Raw genomic sequence first — 17,068 nt, 5'->3', positions numbered from 1 at the left:
CTTTAGGCGCCTAATAAGGGATCTTGCATTGCCCATAAAGGATGAAGAAAGAAAAGCCAAAATAAATTACCAAATGTGACTGTATTTAAAACAGGAAGGAGGGTAACAACAGAAAGCTGAAATCTAGGATAAAAAGTTAAATGGACGAATTAAGTACACAGCAAACAACCTGAACTTTTAGAGGAGATAGAACCTAGGTCCCGCCAACCTCTCTCACCTTCCAGCATCATTCCAGTTTACTAAAAATGGGCCACCCGCCAGCCAACTATATAGCATGCTCTTCAAACAGGACTGAACGTTCCTCCACCACCACACCAGGTTTACTTAAAAGTGGTGGACAGCCTAGGAGCCGCAAATGACAAGGCAGAAGCCCGGATTCGGGACTCAGGTTAATCCGGGCACCACTGATCATCCAAGGCTGAACCAGGAATTTAAAAGGCACAGAGGAGGGGAGGGGGGCGTCCCACCCCAGGCTGGGAAAGATGGGGAAGCCGGAGAAGCGCAGAAGACAGCTAAATATCTATGGAAAATATTTTCTTTTTCAAGCCCAGTCCAGCCCGAGGCGAAAGGGAGCGGCGCTGGGCGGGGACAGGGGCGCTGTGGCTCTAGCCTCGCCCTTCCCACGCCGCCCCCCCCGACCGAGCAGGTCCCTTCTAAGGCGTTGGGAACCTTCTACAATCTAAAAACCATATACCTAATTGCTTTTCTTCTGAAAATTTAAATTTCCCCACCCATCTGAATAGGGCTAAAGAGAAGCCAAAACTTAAACAGCCTTATCTCTCTCCTTTTTCTTCCGATTTTAAAAATAAGATGGAAAAAGAGCCGAAGATGACCAAGGCATTTCTCGGACAGCCCGGTCGCTCGGCGAGCCAGCCCAAAGTGGCTGCTTCCATCAGCGTTAGCCTCCGATCACTCTCCTTGGTCCACAGATAGCCAACCCTCTTCGAGAAACTCGGGAACTTTCTGTATTTTGGGTGTCCCGGGAGTCGTGTAGCCCTTAATTCTACTTTATTTTTTTTTTTTCTTTTTAAAGTGAAAGTGAAGTCGCTCAGTCATGTCCGACTTAGCGACCCCATGGACCACAGCCTACCAGGCTTCTGTGTCCATGGGATTTTCCAGGCAAGAGTACTGGAGTGGGGTGCCAGTGCCTTCTCCAGTCTTAATTCTACTTTAAACCACCAAACTAATTTGAGCCCCAAGAGCCTCTCACCGCCCTACAATTAATTACAAGCCGAGGGCTGACTGATCCTTCCAGTAGACTCCAAACTACTTGGCTGGCTGGTCGCCAGGAAACCAGAGACTGAGTGGGTGGACCTTTCCAGCCCCTTTCCCCCTCCCCTTAGGACTCCTGTTTCCTCCAGCGAATCCTAGAAGAGTCTGGAGAGTTCTGGGAGGAGTGGCATCCAGGGCGCTGATTGGTCCCAGAAAGCCAGGGGGCAGGAACTGAGGCGAAACCCCTGGAATATTCCCGACCTGGCGGCCCCACTGAGCTCGGTCATTGGCTGAGGAGGGAAAAGGAGGGGCTTGATGAAAAATTATAAACACAGAGCCGCCTGAGGAGAAGCAGCAGCCTGGAGAGAGCTCATAAAAGTTGCGGCGTAGTACGTGAGCGCAGCTTTCGCAGATCCGTTATCTCCAAGGACCACCCCGACCGGCACCGGCGCGTTTAGCTTTGGGGTTCCGAAAAGCCCGAGCTTCTTGTCGCGGATCCCGTCGGCCGTTTTCAGGTTTGAAGCGCATCTCGGAGCCGGAAAGGCAGGGCACCGGCATGGCGAAAAACACGGCCATTGGCATCGACCTGGGCACCACCTACTCCTGCGTGGGGGTGTTCCAGCACGGCAAGGTGGAGATCATCGCCAACGACCAGGGCAACCGCACCACCCCCAGCTACGTGGCCTTCACCGACACCGAGCGGCTCATCGGCGATGCGGCCAAGAACCAGGTGGCGCTGAACCCGCAGAACACCGTGTTCGACGCGAAGCGGCTGATCGGCCGCAAGTTCGGCGACCCGGTGGTGCAGTCGGACATGAAGCACTGGCCTTTCCGCGTGATCAACGACGGAGACAAGCCTAAGGTGCAGGTGAGCTACAAGGGGGAGACCAAGGCGTTCTACCCGGAGGAGATCTCGTCGATGGTGCTGACCAAGATGAAGGAGATCGCCGAGGCGTACCTGGGTCACCCGGTGACCAACGCGGTGATCACCGTGCCGGCCTACTTCAACGACTCGCAGCGGCAGGCCACCAAGGACGCGGGGGTGATCGCGGGGCTGAACGTGCTGAGGATCATCAACGAGCCCACGGCCGCCGCCATCGCCTATGGCCTGGACAGGACGGGCAAGGGGGAGCGCAACGTGCTCATCTTTGACCTGGGCGGGGGCACGTTCGACGTGTCCATCCTGACGATCGACGACGGCATCTTCGAGGTGAAGGCCACGGCCGGGGACACGCACCTGGGCGGGGAGGACTTCGACAACAGGCTGGTGAACCACTTCGTGGAGGAGTTCAAGAGGAAGCACAAGAAGGACATCAGCCAGAACAAGCGGGCCGTGAGGCGGCTGCGCACGGCGTGCGAGCGGGCCAAGAGGACCCTGTCATCCAGCACCCAGGCCAGCCTGGAGATCGACTCCCTGTTCGAGGGCATCGATTTCTACACGTCCATCACCAGGGCGCGGTTCGAAGAGCTGTGCTCCGACCTGTTCCGGAGCACCCTGGAGCCCGTGGAGAAGGCTCTGCGCGACGCCAAGCTGGACAAGGCGCAGATCCACGACCTGGTCCTGGTGGGGGGCTCCACCCGCATCCCCAAGGTGCAGAAGCTGCTGCAGGATTTCTTCAACGGGCGCGACCTCAACAAGAGCATCAACCCCGACGAGGCGGTGGCATACGGGGCGGCGGTGCAGGCGGCCATCCTGATGGGGGACAAGTCGGAGAACGTGCAGGACCTGCTGCTGCTGGACGTGGCTCCCCTGTCGCTGGGGCTGGAGACGGCCGGAGGCGTGATGACCGCCCTGATCAAGCGCAACTCCACCATCCCCACGAAGCAGACGCAGATCTTCACCACCTACTCGGACAACCAGCCGGGCGTGCTGATCCAGGTGTACGAGGGCGAGAGGGCCATGACGCGGGACAACAACCTGCTGGGGCGCTTCGAGCTGAGCGGCATCCCGCCGGCCCCGCGGGGGGTGCCCCAGATCGAGGTGACCTTCGACATCGACGCCAATGGCATCCTGAACGTCACGGCCACGGACAAGAGCACGGGCAAGGCTAACAAGATCACCATCACCAACGACAAAGGCCGGCTGAGCAAGGAGGAGATCGAGCGCATGGTGCAGGAGGCGGAGAAGTACAAGGCGGAGGACGAGATCCAGCGCGAGAGGGTGTCTGCCAAGAACGCGCTGGAGTCGTACGCCTTCAACATGAAGAGCGCCGTGGAGGATGAGGGGCTGAAGGGCAAGATCAGCGAGGCGGACAAGAAGAAGGTGCTGGACAAGTGCCAGGAGGTGATTTCCTGGCTGGATGCCAACACCTTGGCGGAGAAGGACGAGTTTGAGCACAAGAGGAAGGAGCTGGAGCAGGTGTGTAACCCCATCATCAGCAGACTGTACCAGGGGGCGGGCGGCCCCGGGGCTGGCGGCTTTGGGGCTCAGGCCCCCAAAGGAGGTTCTGGGTCTGGCCCCACCATTGAGGAGGTGGATTAGGGGCTTTACTCTTTGTCTGTAGTAGATCTACGGACTTTGGTCTTTCCCTATATTTTAGTCCTGTGTTGTGTCAGTTTGTTACACGATTAGGTTGTAACCTTTTAACTAGCTTGTTTGTTTTATTTGTGTATGTTATGAGTGTTCACCAGAATTTTTTGCGTTTCTTGTAAGTTGGTACTTTAAGGATGGCTTTCCTTTTATCTTTTTTTGGTCTCAAGTGAGTCAACACTGCCACCCTGTGTCCTGTTTTTTGCTTTGTAAACACACCAAAATTCATGGAATTAAAAATTTGTATACTTAAGGAATAAAAAGAAAATGATAAATACGGATGTTCACTTTTATTTGGGGAGGGATAATGGCTTCTCTGGATGTCTGAATTCCATAGACTATGAAAGGGCAGTACTTCTGGAGTCTTAGGAGCCATGGTTATAGCTATACTTTGTTGTGACTTTATTGTAGGTGGTAAATTATGTCCATGACAGAAAACAAATTCCAGGTGCCCCTTTTGATTTTGGTGGGGTTTGTTTTAGGGAAAAGGAGGGACGGGATTTGCAAAGGGTTTGGGGGAGGAGATTAGTGTGGGTTTAAAGGCAGTGTTGAGAGAGGTTTATGGTTCATTCCTCTCGTACTCATTCTGTGAAGAGCTGTTCATATTTAACCTGTGAGTGTTCGTCTTTTGTTTAAGGTATAAATAAATTTAGGGGTGGGCAAAAGAGTAAAAATGAGGTGCAGTTTAATACTCGGTTTTATAAATCCCACCTGGGTGATTTAGTGTAAATTACTTAGCCTCTTAGTTTTGGTTGTCACCTTTTATAATAAAGCATTTGTCTGAATTGCCTCACTTCTGAAGTTCTAGTTCATCAAGAGCAGAAATGTGCTGTAGGCAAGCATTGTCTTCAGCTGTCGGCTTTGAAGCTGAAGTTTTCCAAGTGAGGGTTTTAGGGAAGTGAGCAACTGAGAGTTTGGGGGCAAGGCAATAAAGAGGGATGGGCCAGGCACTGTACCTGGATCCTTGAGTCACCCCAGTAATCCTCAGTAATCCTCATCACACCATTCTCTGCCCTAGGTATTCTGAAGCTGTTTTCAGAGGTTAGCATGTGGAGGTGGTCACTTAAGCTATCCAGGACAAAACTAGGGAGAAACAAGTGATTTCAGGGCCAGGGTGTTTTTCCACTCTGCCTGAACACGGGTTGGCGTTGTATGGTTCCTGTCTGGCTTCAAGTGGTGATTTTACTCCAGTTTTAGATAAAAGAGTCTGCCTTCAATGCAGGAGACCTGGGTTCGATCCCTGGGTCTGGAAGAGCCCCTGGAGAAGGGAATGACAACCCACTTTAGTATTCTTGCCTGGAGAATTCACTGGACTGAGAAGCCTGGTGGGCTACAGTCCATGGAGTCAAAAAGAGTCAGTCAGGACTGAGTGACTTAACACTTTTTCACTGACAGGTAGCCTTTTTGTACTTGTCACGGACAATCTGTAAACAATAAGCACATTTAATTATGAAAAAAAGAGGGAATAAAAGCTGTGCATCATAGAGCTGGGGAAATGGGTGTTCTCCCACACAAGCCCTTCCCTAGGGGCGGCTTCTCGCTAGAGCAGTTAAAAGTCCTTAACTTTTGTTGTGTTAGTCACATCCAGACTCGTGCAGCCCTGTGGACTGTAGCTCAACAGGCTCCTCTGTCCATTGGATTTCCCAGGTAAGAATACTGGAGTGGATTGCCATTTCCTTCTCCAGGGGATCGTTTCAAACCCAGAGATCCAACCTGCATCTCCTGCATCGGCAGCAGTGTTCTTTACCACTGAGCCATCTGCGAAGCAACACTTTCTTTAGCCTGATTAGAATCCCAACCTCTTTCCTTCCAAAAATTGAGTCTGCGAATACCAACTCCAGAATCACGCAACTTAAAAGTTTCATGTTGTGTATTTTTCAATAAATCATTTCCCTCTGGGAAACCAAAACATTTTAGGAATGACAAAGTATGGGAAGCCTTGTTAAGGAAAAGATTGTAAAGGTAAAAAAAACTACAGTTCTCGTTCCTGGGCCAATTCTCAAAGCCTGGTCTTACTAACAAGACAGGTGAACTATAATATGATATTGTATGCTCTGACCATAACTTTTTAGTATGTGCAGTTTAACTGCTGCAGCAGCAGAAATTGGGGGCTTGCTTAAGTTTTCAAAAACTTAAACCTGCCAGGTAATAGAATAAATCTTTAAAAGTAAACCCCTATCTAGAAAAGAAAAAAAAAAAAGTAAACCCCTATCTTATTTATTTTTGGCTGCTCAGAGGGGCATGCAGGATCTTAGTTCCCTGACCAGGGATTAAACCCTCACCCCATGCAGTGGAAGCATGGAGTCTTAACCACTGGACCACCAGGGAAGTCCCTCAAATCTTTTAATTTCAAATCATTGGAGTTAGGGTTTGCCAACGTAGTGGTATATTGAGATGATTTGGGAGGCTAAAAAAATACTGATATGGATCCCCAACCCTGGCTGCCCCCACAAGCGTCAAGAGTCTTGGGAAGTAGGCCAAGGCATTGTATAGAATTAAAGCCACCGCAACGTTTCAGCCAAAGTTGAGAAAAACCACTGTACCAGAGGCTATTCCTGATTATTTTTGAGATATGGAGACACCAGAGAGGGAGGAGAGGAAAGGTGTCAGTGCTTCCAGGAGCAGCAGCTGGTGGCAAGGGATTGTCTGCTGTGATTCAAAGCTGGAAAGGCCTTAAAGTGCTGATTCACTGGCAGCAGCAGTAATGCTAAACTTTAGGGAAATTGCCACCAACAGCTTAATGGGCCAAAAAGAATTCCTGAAGCTGGGTCAATTAATTTCATGAGTCCTTACTAGGGAAATGGTTCATTAGAAAGCAACATCAGGGCATTTCCTGGCCCTCCAGCGGTTAGGACTCAGTGGTTTCACTGCCAGGGCCTGGGTTCGATCCCTGGTAGAAGTAAAATCCCACAAGTGGTGAGGCTTGGCCTAAGTAATTAACACAGAACTTAAAAAGACGTGAGCCATGGTGGAGTACGCTTGCTCAGGAGCCTTGCCCATGGAGAATTGTGGATGATTGCAGTGGAACCTTCATTATGGGTGTTACCTGCCGTGAAGTCTTCCAGACCTTGAAGGGCTTCCGCAAGACCCTGTAGGAATTCGGCACCAATTGAGAGGCAGTGTCAACGCTGTTAAGGAGCAAAGCCCCTCAGACTGAAGGTAGCTTCGCGGTGTGTGGGAGGGAGTGGGGCGGCTGTTTTCCACCATCGACGGGTCTGGTGTGGCTGCGGGACAAGAAAGATTCCTGGAACTCTATTACCAGTGAAGCACTGACAGGTCTGTGCTAGCTGCCCTCGGTGGCCCATTGGCGATTGTGGGCTTGGCAATGATTGGGGGGTGGGGCGGGTGGGCATTCTTTTGGCCCTCATCCAGTGTGTTGGCATCCTCCACACTCACTACACTGCCCAGCAGTTCTGCAGTGCACTCCCCTTATTGAAGGACCCCAACCAGCTGCCCCCACAGGAGGGTACCGCAGCCCCAGGCTACCCCAGCTATCAGCAATATCACTAAGGAAGTGCCTCCGTGGGCGGTCCTCCTCGGTTCCCTCTGGGATGATCTACCTCGAAACAAGAGCTGGCGCTCCCAGTTGGCCCATGGACCCTCCAGAGAGGGCCCTTAACTGGTTCCCTTATCCCAGGTTGGGGGGGGGGCACCCCAGCTGCCCTGATGGATCCGTCCCTTCTCTCTCAGGGCACCCCAGCCCTAACATATGTAACACACTCTCACCCCAGTCCCTTTGCATGGCACTCTGATGAGTATTTAAAGCCCGTTTTGAAATGCCTGTGTGTGTACTCCTTGAGCCACCCATAGGTGGAGCCACTTCCTAGGACAAGGGGCAGAGCCTTCTCCTGGGACAAAAGAGCTGAAGGATTTGGAGTCGCACAGAGAGGTCTCTAATAATGGTTTGTGGGATGGAAAAAAAAAAAGACATGAAGAAGAGGGAAATAGGGCGTAACTGTTCACAAGTACAGAGTTTCAGTTGTGCAAGAGGAAAAAATGGTGGACGCAGCCACCCCCTACAACGGTGCACCCCTTGTAAAATAAGGTTGGGGAAACACAGGATACCAGCCCCCAGATAGCTGAGGAATTGCTTTTACAAGCCCAGACTTTTGCATCTTCCCATACACAGAAAAATAGTAAATTCATTGACTTGAGATGTCTGATTTTCTTTAATTAAGTTAATTTTTTAAAGTTCTGACTACCTGGTCTTTGTTGCAAAAACTCCCATATAGCCTGACTCCTCCATTTCCTCTTCGGAGCTGAGAGGCTGCAACCTGGGCTAAAGTCTTAAGTTTTTGTGTGTGTGTGTGTTTTGTTGTTGTTGTTTATTTAATTGGAAGACAATGGCTTTGCAATGTTGTGTTGGTTTCTGCCGTATAACGTGAGCCGTAAGTATACATATATCCCCTCCTTCTTGAACCTCTCTCCCACCCCTATGCTCTCATCCCACCCCTCCAGGTCCTCACGGAGCACCAGGTTGAGCTCCCTGGGTTACACGGTAACTTCCCACTAGCTGTCTATTTCACACATGATAGCGTACATATTTCAAGGTCCTCAGTTTTGCCTGCAGAATAAAACAGAATTCTCAGCTTTCAGGTTGTGCTGCCCCGCCCGCCCACTCCCCTCGGAGTAGACAAAATTATACCCTAATAAAGCTGTTTATAAAAAAGGACAAGTCTGTGGGCTGGAAGGGGGGTTTGCGAATTCAGATTTCGCTAGCTAGACACAGCGGGATGACAGTCAGTCCCTTGGAATGACCCCAATGCCTCGCTGGAACACGTGAGAACTAAAGACAAGTCTTCGGGTTACACAAGCTGGGACCTGGGAGGCCATCCAGGAAGTGTGCGCCCACCTGGCAGCACTGGAGACTTTCTCCGGCCTGGCCAGTTAGGTCACCTGTTTTTTGTATTTCAAAATTCACAAAACGTCTCCGAGTAGTTGCCCAGAGGAATGTGAAACATTCGCTTGTAGTCTCTCTTTCATATTGCTTTAGTCTTGTTTGGAAGAGTGATGAGGAACATTCTGCGGGTCGAGACAGGCATCTCAGAAGACAGCCATGCCCGTCAGGCCCCGAAGCCGCGCCGCCGTAAATAAATAGCCCTGGCCCCGCCCGTACGGTTCTCTTTGTGCGGCGAACTTGCGCGGAGTAGAGATGGTAGTCTGGCGGTTCGCCAGTCGTCTGCTGCGGAACCTTCCCCAAACCCGGGGGAGGCTGCAGCCTGCGCTGTCTTTTTACAGCTACCGGCGTGCAGGTACCGCGGGGACCGGTTGAGTGGGGGAACCGCAGTCTCGGGCTGAGCGGGATGAATTATTAATACAGACTAGAGTTTCTGATGTCTCTGTGACGCCACTGCTTGGAACTGACCCAGCCCAGGGTACGGGGGACTCATCTGGAGTCGCCCTGATCTCTGCTGACTAATTGCTTTCTTTCCAGGCTCCTGATTCTCGAAGGAGGGTCCGAGGCACCACGAGGGTGAGTGGGTTGTGCGAGCTGGAGTGGCTGGAGGTTTCACTGGGGGAGGATGGGGGTGATGATGACTCCAGGTGATTCTGAGTGTCTCGCTGACGCCATCACCGCAGCGCGCTGACCACCTCCACCCCTGCCCCGCCCCCGACCCGGGCTGGGATCTGTGGTATTTGGGCGCGGGGAGAAGTTACTGTTCAAAAAGTGTTGTTGATCTCGTATTCGTGTGTCTGATTTCTCCATTAGGAGTTAAAACGTTCACCAGTGTGTTATTCTTAAAAGAAGGGTAAGTATTAGCTGTCCTGCTATCTGTCTCTTTACAGGTTTTAACTCTTCGAACTTTTTCTCAGCCTTGCTAAACCTGCTTCCTCCACCCGTTTTCGTAGTATAAGTTACCCTACATACGGTGCTTTCTTGATGGAGGTATTTTCTGCAGTTCTAAGTTTGTTTTCTGCTTTTCTCTCCTGAACTTTTCCATCGCTGAACTCTTAATTTGATAAATCCTTATGTTGGGGCTATCATCTCGGAATGTTCTAGATTCTAATGCCTTCCTTGATCCAGATCTCCCCAAATTGGGAATGATGATTTCTCAGACTAGAGTCTCTGACACTGGTCTTGATGTCAAAATTAATTACTGACTCATTTGGGGAAGTGGATACTTGGATATTTGAGAAGAGCTGGTGGGAAGGCTGTAACTCTGCTTGGTTTTCTCATTGCTTGTCCTGCTTTCATCTTTTTTTCTAGCCTGAGAGCTTTGGAAGCCCAGCCAGGGCAGTACTCCTTCACAAAGATTCCAGGCTAGCCTGGTGACTGAAGGCCTAAAGTTTGGAATTCTCTTGGAGAAGCACTTTTGGGGTGGCTGGGATGTCCAGGTGATGATTCCTGCCGCTTCAGCAACAGGCTGTGACAAGAAGTGGAGAGCAACATGCTTTCTACCTGGGTACTGTGGTAAGTTTCTTCCTAGTTTTTCTTCCAGCTCCAGAGTGGTGATGATGAACTGGTTGGACTAGAGTCTCTGAGTGCGTCTCTGAGGATCTTTGAAACCACCTGATCCACTTGTGCTTCTTTCCTTCTTGTGTGGCAATTTTCTTTAAGAAGTAAAATTGGTACATAGCTATGTTTCAGATATATGGTGTAATGATTGGATATCTCTACATACTAGAAAGGGATTACTGCAGCAAGGCCTTTTTACCTAATCACCATTCTCTCTGATAGTTACCAGTCTGTCCCTTGTATCTATGACAGATTGATGCTCTAATGCCAGCTGCTTGCATGTTTTTAATATGTATTTCTTTTATGAAGTTTTAGGATTTTGCTGAGGCAGAGGATGTCCTACCTGGTGTTGATCAGATCCTTGGAACTTCACGTTTCCTGCATGAACCCGTGTGGGCAGCTGTCAAACTCGGGGCGGGGGGCTGCCTAGAAATTTGGGGAGCAAAATCAATTAGATGGTCTTTATTAGAAAGATTGCAATAAAGTGCTTTAAAGCAAATAAAAAATAGGTGGGTCTGAGTAAAAACAAGAGGGTACAGAAAGATTTAGGGATGTGAATGAGCATCACAGTTTGACACCAGTGTTGAGGATTTCTAGATGGAGTACCATAATATTTTTTAACATTTGAGGTTTTAATTATACTATTAACACAGTCATCCAGTTTTCTTTTTGATGAATTGGTGAAAACATCGGTTGTCTGGACATATCTTTAGAAGAATAATACTCCTGGTGGTTGTCAGGAGCTGGGAATGAGGAAGTGAAGAAATATTTAATGGGTATTGTTTCAGTTTTACAAGGTGAAAGAGTTCATGGGGATGGATGGTGGTGATAATTGCTCAATGTTATGAACATAGTTATTACCACTGAACTGTATGCCTAAAAGTGGTAAAGATTCAGGGAGGGATAAATTGGAAGATTGGAATTGACACATACACACCACTAAGTATAAAATAGATAACTAATAAAGACCTGTATAGTACAGGAAATTCAGTCCTCTGTAATAGCCTATAAGAGAAGAGAATCTCAAAGTGTTTGTATGTATAACTGATTCAGTTTACTGTACACCTGAAACTAACACATTGTAAATCAACTATACCCCAATAAACATGGTAATTTTATGTGTATTTCACCACAGTTTAAAAAATTGGAGAAAAAGTACCTTTTGCTCCTTTTTGTCACTGTCATAAAGGTGGTTCCCCACTAGCATGTACAGAGTATGCTGCTGTAAAGCTGTATTGTAAATTTGTTTGGTAGGGGGCATTTGAGTTTCTTTCAAGCTGTAAACCAGTCCGATTCCCTGCTGGAACCCATTTGAAGTTGTGTTGCACAATACTTCTCCAAAAGTAGAATTTCAGAGTCAAAGGATGTGGGCTTTTAGAAGTGAAAATGTATGTTCTATAAAGTTGTCCCACTTTATTTTTTAATGTTAGTTTACTTAATCAGGCTGTGCCAGGTCTTGGTTGAAGCATCCAGGGTCTTTAGGTGTGGCGTGTGGGATCTAGTTCCCTGACCAGGGATCAACCTGTGTCCCCAGCATTGAGTGTGGAGTCTCAGCCACTGGACCACCAGGGGAGACTTGTCCCAGTTTATACTCCAAATGACAGTCTCCTTCAGACTGCCTGTTTGTCTATATCTACCATCACTAGTCTAGCTGGAGTGTTCAGTTTCTGTATCTAATAACTCATGTTTTAAAAATTGCACATCTTTTGCATCTATTTTTCTATGGAGCATTTACAGCTTGGTCCCCACTTAGCAAAGATTTTTTTTCCAACTTATATTTTCCTTAGTCACTTTTGCCAGTTTGTTTTTTTTCTTCCTTGAAATTGCCTTGTTCGGTACTCCTACAGGGCAAGGTCACCTGCACCCATTGTTATTCTCTGACCTTGGGTTCTGTGTAATCTTTGCAGCTATGATATGTTTAGTGCCTCTGTCTGTGCTAGACTTTGTGTTTCACTTCCCTGAGTTCTTAAAACTTTGCAAAGTAGATACTTACCTACCCTGGTGAGCAGGCAAGGAGAGGAATGCTCAGGGATATTAAGTAATTTGCTTAAGGTCACAGACAGGTATTATGGTAGGAGATAGATGGGCACCTGGGCTGGACAGCTGGTGTTTGTCAAGTGGAGTAAAATTGAAGCTTTATCACCCAGACACTCCGAGGACAAAGCTAGTGGCAGAAGCTAAGCTGAGTTCTGCTAAAATAAAGACTTAAGATGACCACTCCTGAGGTCAAGGAAAACTTTCCTGACTGCAGAAAGTTTCCTTGGGGGTCAAAAAAGGAGGGGATGCTGCCCCATGATAAGCTCGGATATCCCTCCACAGGCCTGTGCAGTGGACTCCACCTTCCCAAAAAGTTGTACACATCTTGGGGAGGGCCTTCAGACTGGTCAGGTGTGAAAAAAGATAATTGGACAAGTGGAAACAAAGACCCGGAACTGTCCTATATGTGTATTTAATTTTTACTGCACTCCTTAGAATACCCATCTGTCTTTCTGCCTCGAAAGTGAAAATGTTGCTGAGTCGTGTCTGACTTTTCGACCCCATAGACTAGCCCGCCAGGTTCCTCTGTCCATGGAATTCTCCAGACAAGAATACTGGAGTAGCCATTCCCTTCTCGAGGGGATCTTCCCAACCCAGGGATTGAATCTCTCCCATGATGGGCAGATTCTTTCTCAGTCTCTCCCATTGTGGGCAGATTTCTTTCCAGTCTGAGCCACCAGGGAAACCCTGCTTTCTGCCTTACTTCAATCTTAAATAAACTGGTTTTTTCTTTCTGCGCTCTCTCTTGTGCTGTGTACCTACTAAAAATGAGGTGTATTCTTTTCAACCCAGTGTTTCCACTTCTGGTAACACCCCCTAAACAGTCACACAGATTAGTGTACATGAATCCTTGATGTTACTGATTGTAAGGGGGAAGAAAAAAGAAACTCAACTGTTCTCCAGTAGGGAAATGGCAGTATAGTTATACAATATACCATGTGCTACATGCAGCAGTAGTATGCCTAACCTACCAGTGTGGATTAATCTCACAATGTGAAGGAAAAAAGCAAGTCACAGAAAAATAGTATGCAATGTGAAAACATCACTAAATATTGTCTAAAGGTCCTACTGTATAGCACAGGAACTATATTCAATATCCTGTGATAAATCTAATGAGAAAGAATATGAAAAGGAATGTGTGTATGTATATATACACTACATATGTATAGCTGAGTTACTTCACTGTATAGCAGAAATTAACAAATTTAAAATATATGTATTGTTTGGAGTTAAGTTATCATAGTAAAAACAAAAAGAAATGCATAGGATTGTTAAATGCTAAATTCAAGGTGGGGTGGGTATGGAGAGATGTATTCAAGGAAGCGTATGGAGGGTCTATGGGAGCTCATTGTGCAATTCATATTTTTGTATGTCCGAACTACTTAATAACAAACGTGGTTTGGAACCTGTGAATCTCAGAGTGTTGAACACAGGCAAAAGCTTAAGTCAGCCCCTGGGATACCTCCAGACAGGGAGCTCCCTTGGAAGACAACTGTTCCCAAGATGAGCCAAAATAAAAAACATCCTCAGGAGAACAAATCAGCAGGTGACTTTACAACCAAGAAACTCAGATGGGGAGCACGCTTGGAGACTAAAGCCGTTCAAAGAGATAAAGAGGCTAATTCAATCCACTGGTAGAGAATTAGTAACCTGGAAGAATCATCCATAATGTGGAGTAGAGAAAACAGAAATGAATAACATGAAAAGGAGTTGATAGGAAAGATGAAATGAGCCGCTCCAGCATTTGGCATTGTTTGCTTAGCGCTGCTCTCACCTTGCTGGTTTGTTTTAATGCTCCTGCGAGAACAATTGCAGGCACAATGGTTGGTTCTGTCCAGTGGCATCTGTGGGCATCTGGCTTTCAGCAGCTCAGGGCCATCTGTTTCTTTCTTTTTTAATTTATTAATTTATTTGGCTGCACCAGGTCTTAGTCACGGCACGTGGGATCTAGTTTCCTGACCAGGGAACTTGGAGTCTTAGCCACTGGATCACCAGGGAAGTCCCTGTTACTTTATTGTTGTACTTTCTTGACCATTAACGTCATACTTTCCCAAAATAGTCTTGCGATTGTGTTTCCCAAAGAATAGGAACAAAGAAATTATCCTAAGGGTTAAAGTACCTGCTGACTCAAAGTGTTAAATTTTATTGGCCCCTGTCAGATGACTCTCAGGTGAGAATAGGTCACATTCCAAGGCTGTTTATTGCCTGTTATTAAACCACTAACTTCTAAATATAGTGATGATAGAGATGTCAGCCAGCTATCAAACACAGTTATGTGCTGATAAATAACCACAGAGGGAGCTGTCTTTAAAAGGCCATGCAACAATGTCCGGTACCACCCGGGACCCGGAGCCTCCCATTTCCCAGCAGCATGCAGGGAGAGGCTGAGCTCCACCCTGGGTTGATTGCTTCTATAATTGCTTTTTTTTAATATTTGGCTGCATCATGTCTTAGTTGAGACATTTGGGATCTTCACTGTGGCACTCGGGCTTAGGTGCCCCGTAGCATGTGAGATCTTAGTTCCCTGACCAGACCAGGGATCGAACCTGCAACCTCTGCACTGCAAGGTGGACTCAACTACTGGACCACCAGGAAGTCCTGATTTCTTCTAAAGGAAGATGAGTAACCGTTATAACTTCCTTTTAAAAGAGGCTGATTGCTTCTTAACATTTATTAGGAAACTTGTAAAACAGTAGGAAGAATATAAATACCCATATGCTTCTGCTGCTGCTGCTAAGTCACTTCAGTCGTGTCCAACTCTGTGCGACCCCATAGACGACAGCCCACCGGCTCTCCCATCCCTGGGATTCTCCAGGCAAGAACACTGGAGTGGGTTGCCATTTCCTTCTCCAATGCATGAAAGTGAAAAGTGAAAGGAAAGTTGCTCAGTCGTGTCCGACTCCCAGTGACCCCACGGACTGCAGCCTACCAGGCTCCTCCGTCCATGGGATTTTCCAGGCAAGAGTACTGGAGTGGGTTGCCATTGCCTTCTCCGAAATACCCATATACCCACCACCTAATCCAAAACTGCAACATTTTCCCATATTTGAAAATATGGCAAATGGCAAATATATATATATTATATATGTGTGTATACATATACACACATATAAAATATATATATTTAGCAGGTGCATTTTAATGTGAATTATAGAGATCAAGGCATTTTATGCTTAAATATTTCAGCATGCATACCCAAAAATCAAAGGACATTTGCCTGCAATACGATTATGCCAGAGAATAATTCCTAATATTACTTAATGGGCTTCTCAGATGGCTCAGTGGTAAAGAATCCACCTGTCACTGCAGGAGACCCAGGTTCGATCCCTGGGTCGGGAAGATCCTCTGGAGAAGGAAGTGGCAACCCACTCCAGTATTCTTGCCTGGGAAATCCCATGGACAGAGGAGCCTGTCGGGCTACAGTACATGGGGTCTCAAAAGGGTCAGACATGACTTAGCAACTAAACAACAACAATAACAACATTACTTAATACTTAATCAGTATTCAAATTTTTTCAACTGTTCCCAAAATATCTTTTATGGTAATTGTTCTTTAAAGGGCCAGTATTCTTGGATCAAGGATCAAGCACTTGATTTTACTGTTAGATCTTGTTAGTCTCTTAATTCTAAAACAGTCCCCTTCTTTCTGTGACAATGATCCTTTGAAGAAACTTGGGCAGTTGTTTTGTAGGATATTCCACATGTTGGTTTCATTAAACTGTACTCTCATGGCATGGTGTTTTTAACTTGTTCCTCAAGTTTCTACTTTTTCTTTAACCTAGAAATTACTCTTCAAGGCCTGATTAGATTCCTTTTTTTTTTTGGCCACACTGAGTGGCTTATGGGATCTTATTAATAGTTCCCCAACCAGGGATTGAACCACTGGACCACCAGGGAATTCCCTTAAAGGCCTAATTAGATTCTGATTACATGGTTTGGGCAAGAATACTTCATGAATGACACACCAGGTATTAGTTTCCTATGGGTGCTAAAACAAATTACTACAAACTTGATGGTTTAAAAAAAAACATATTTCTTCCTTCACAATTCTGGGAGCCAGAAGTTCAAAACAAAAAAATCAAGGTGTCCACAAGGCCTGGCTCACTCCAGAGACACGAGGGAAAAAGTCTGTTCCTTATCTCCTCCAGCTTCTGGCAGCTGCTGGCATAACTTGACTTGTGGCCACTGTGGAGTCCCATCCCAAGGTCACAAGTGTGAGGTCTTGCACCAAGGCCATAGAAGTGGAGCCCAGAACCAAGGTCATCTCTGAAACTGCCTGAACCCCTTTGTAGCTGTTGCCAAAAGCTTGCTGATCATCAGCAAGCTTCCTAACCCCAGTTAAGCAAAAATACCCACTCTGGTAGTCACTCTACAGTGCCCTAACCCATTACCTAATGCCACTCTTCCAGCAGGAATTTTGTCTGGAGGCTGTAAAAATTGGCTACTAACTCACGAAATGTATCGGCTCTCCCTTGAGCCAGCCCACTGTTCTAACAGTATCCCACTGACTCTCCCTGTTCTGTTAGGAGATCAGCCTGCTGTGCCCTCAGCACTCTCATTATCTCTGCTCTTTGTTCTTGATAAACTCACTCCCTTCTGAAATGCTCTGTGTCTGGAAATTCTTTTCCAACCCGCACTTGGACTGCTGTGACAGCCACAGCACCCCGGTCTCTGCCTCTGTGTCACACTGCTTCCTCCTCTATACTTGTGTGTATCGAGTCTTCTGCCTCCCTCTTATAGTGAAAAATGTGATTGCATTTAGAGCTCTCCCAGACAATCCAGGAGGATCTCCCCATTGCAAGACCCTTGATTTAATCACATCTGCAAAGACC

The 17,068-nt window shown here is 47.2% G+C and overlaps 1 protein-coding gene, 1 long non-coding RNA gene, 3 other non-coding genes and 1 pseudogene across 5 annotated transcripts; all 6 read left to right on the top strand.

The window, feature by feature from the left end:
* Positions 1–597: 597 nt before the first annotated feature.
* LOC145518330 (heat shock 70 kDa protein 1B) lies at positions 598–4,017 on the top strand. The gene has a single exon (XM_081522452.1). The coding sequence runs from the start codon at positions 1,769–1,771 to the stop codon at positions 3,692–3,694; it is 1,926 nt and encodes a 641-aa protein (XP_081378578.1). The 5' UTR covers positions 598–1,768; the 3' UTR covers positions 3,695–4,017.
* Positions 4,018–6,314: 2,297 nt separating this feature from the next.
* Positions 6,315–7,252, top strand: LOC145519028 (mitochondrial import inner membrane translocase subunit Tim17-B pseudogene; annotated as a pseudogene).
* A 1,610-nt stretch (positions 7,253–8,862) lies between these two features.
* Positions 8,863–15,970, top strand: LOC145518335 (uncharacterized). The gene is made up of 6 exons (XR_014062832.1): positions 8,863–8,994; positions 9,177–9,215; positions 9,453–9,492; positions 9,951–10,154; positions 10,509–15,141; positions 15,611–15,970. It is a non-coding gene; the product is annotated as an uncharacterized LOC145518335 (long non-coding RNA).
* Positions 9,270–9,332, top strand: LOC145519318 (small nucleolar RNA SNORD48). Its single transcript, XR_014063724.1, has one exon. It is a non-coding gene; the product is annotated as a small nucleolar RNA SNORD48 (small nucleolar RNA).
* On the top strand, positions 9,781–9,847 carry LOC145519317 (small nucleolar RNA SNORD52). Its single transcript, XR_014063723.1, has one exon. It is a non-coding gene; the product is annotated as a small nucleolar RNA SNORD52 (small nucleolar RNA).
* LOC145519407 (small nucleolar RNA ZL8) lies at positions 10,185–10,267 on the top strand. Its single transcript, XR_014063810.1, has one exon. It is a non-coding gene; the product is annotated as a small nucleolar RNA ZL8 (small nucleolar RNA).
* Positions 15,971–17,068: the final 1,098 nt, after the last annotated feature.

This window comes from Giraffa tippelskirchi, chromosome 8 (assembly GCF_054371585.1).
Source record: "Giraffa tippelskirchi isolate mGirTip1 chromosome 8, T2T-mGirTip1v1.2.pri, whole genome shotgun sequence".
Lineage (NCBI taxonomy): Eukaryota > Metazoa > Chordata > Mammalia > Artiodactyla > Giraffidae > Giraffa > Giraffa tippelskirchi.
Note: the sequence above shows the minus strand (reverse complement) of the source record. Positions and strands in the feature narration are given on the sequence as shown.

What these genes read in the sequence shown, in the direction of transcription:
- LOC145518330 (XM_081522452.1), top strand. Translation starts at nt 1,769, where the DNA reads ATGGCGAAAAACACGGCCATTGGCATCGACCTGGGCACCACCTACTCC.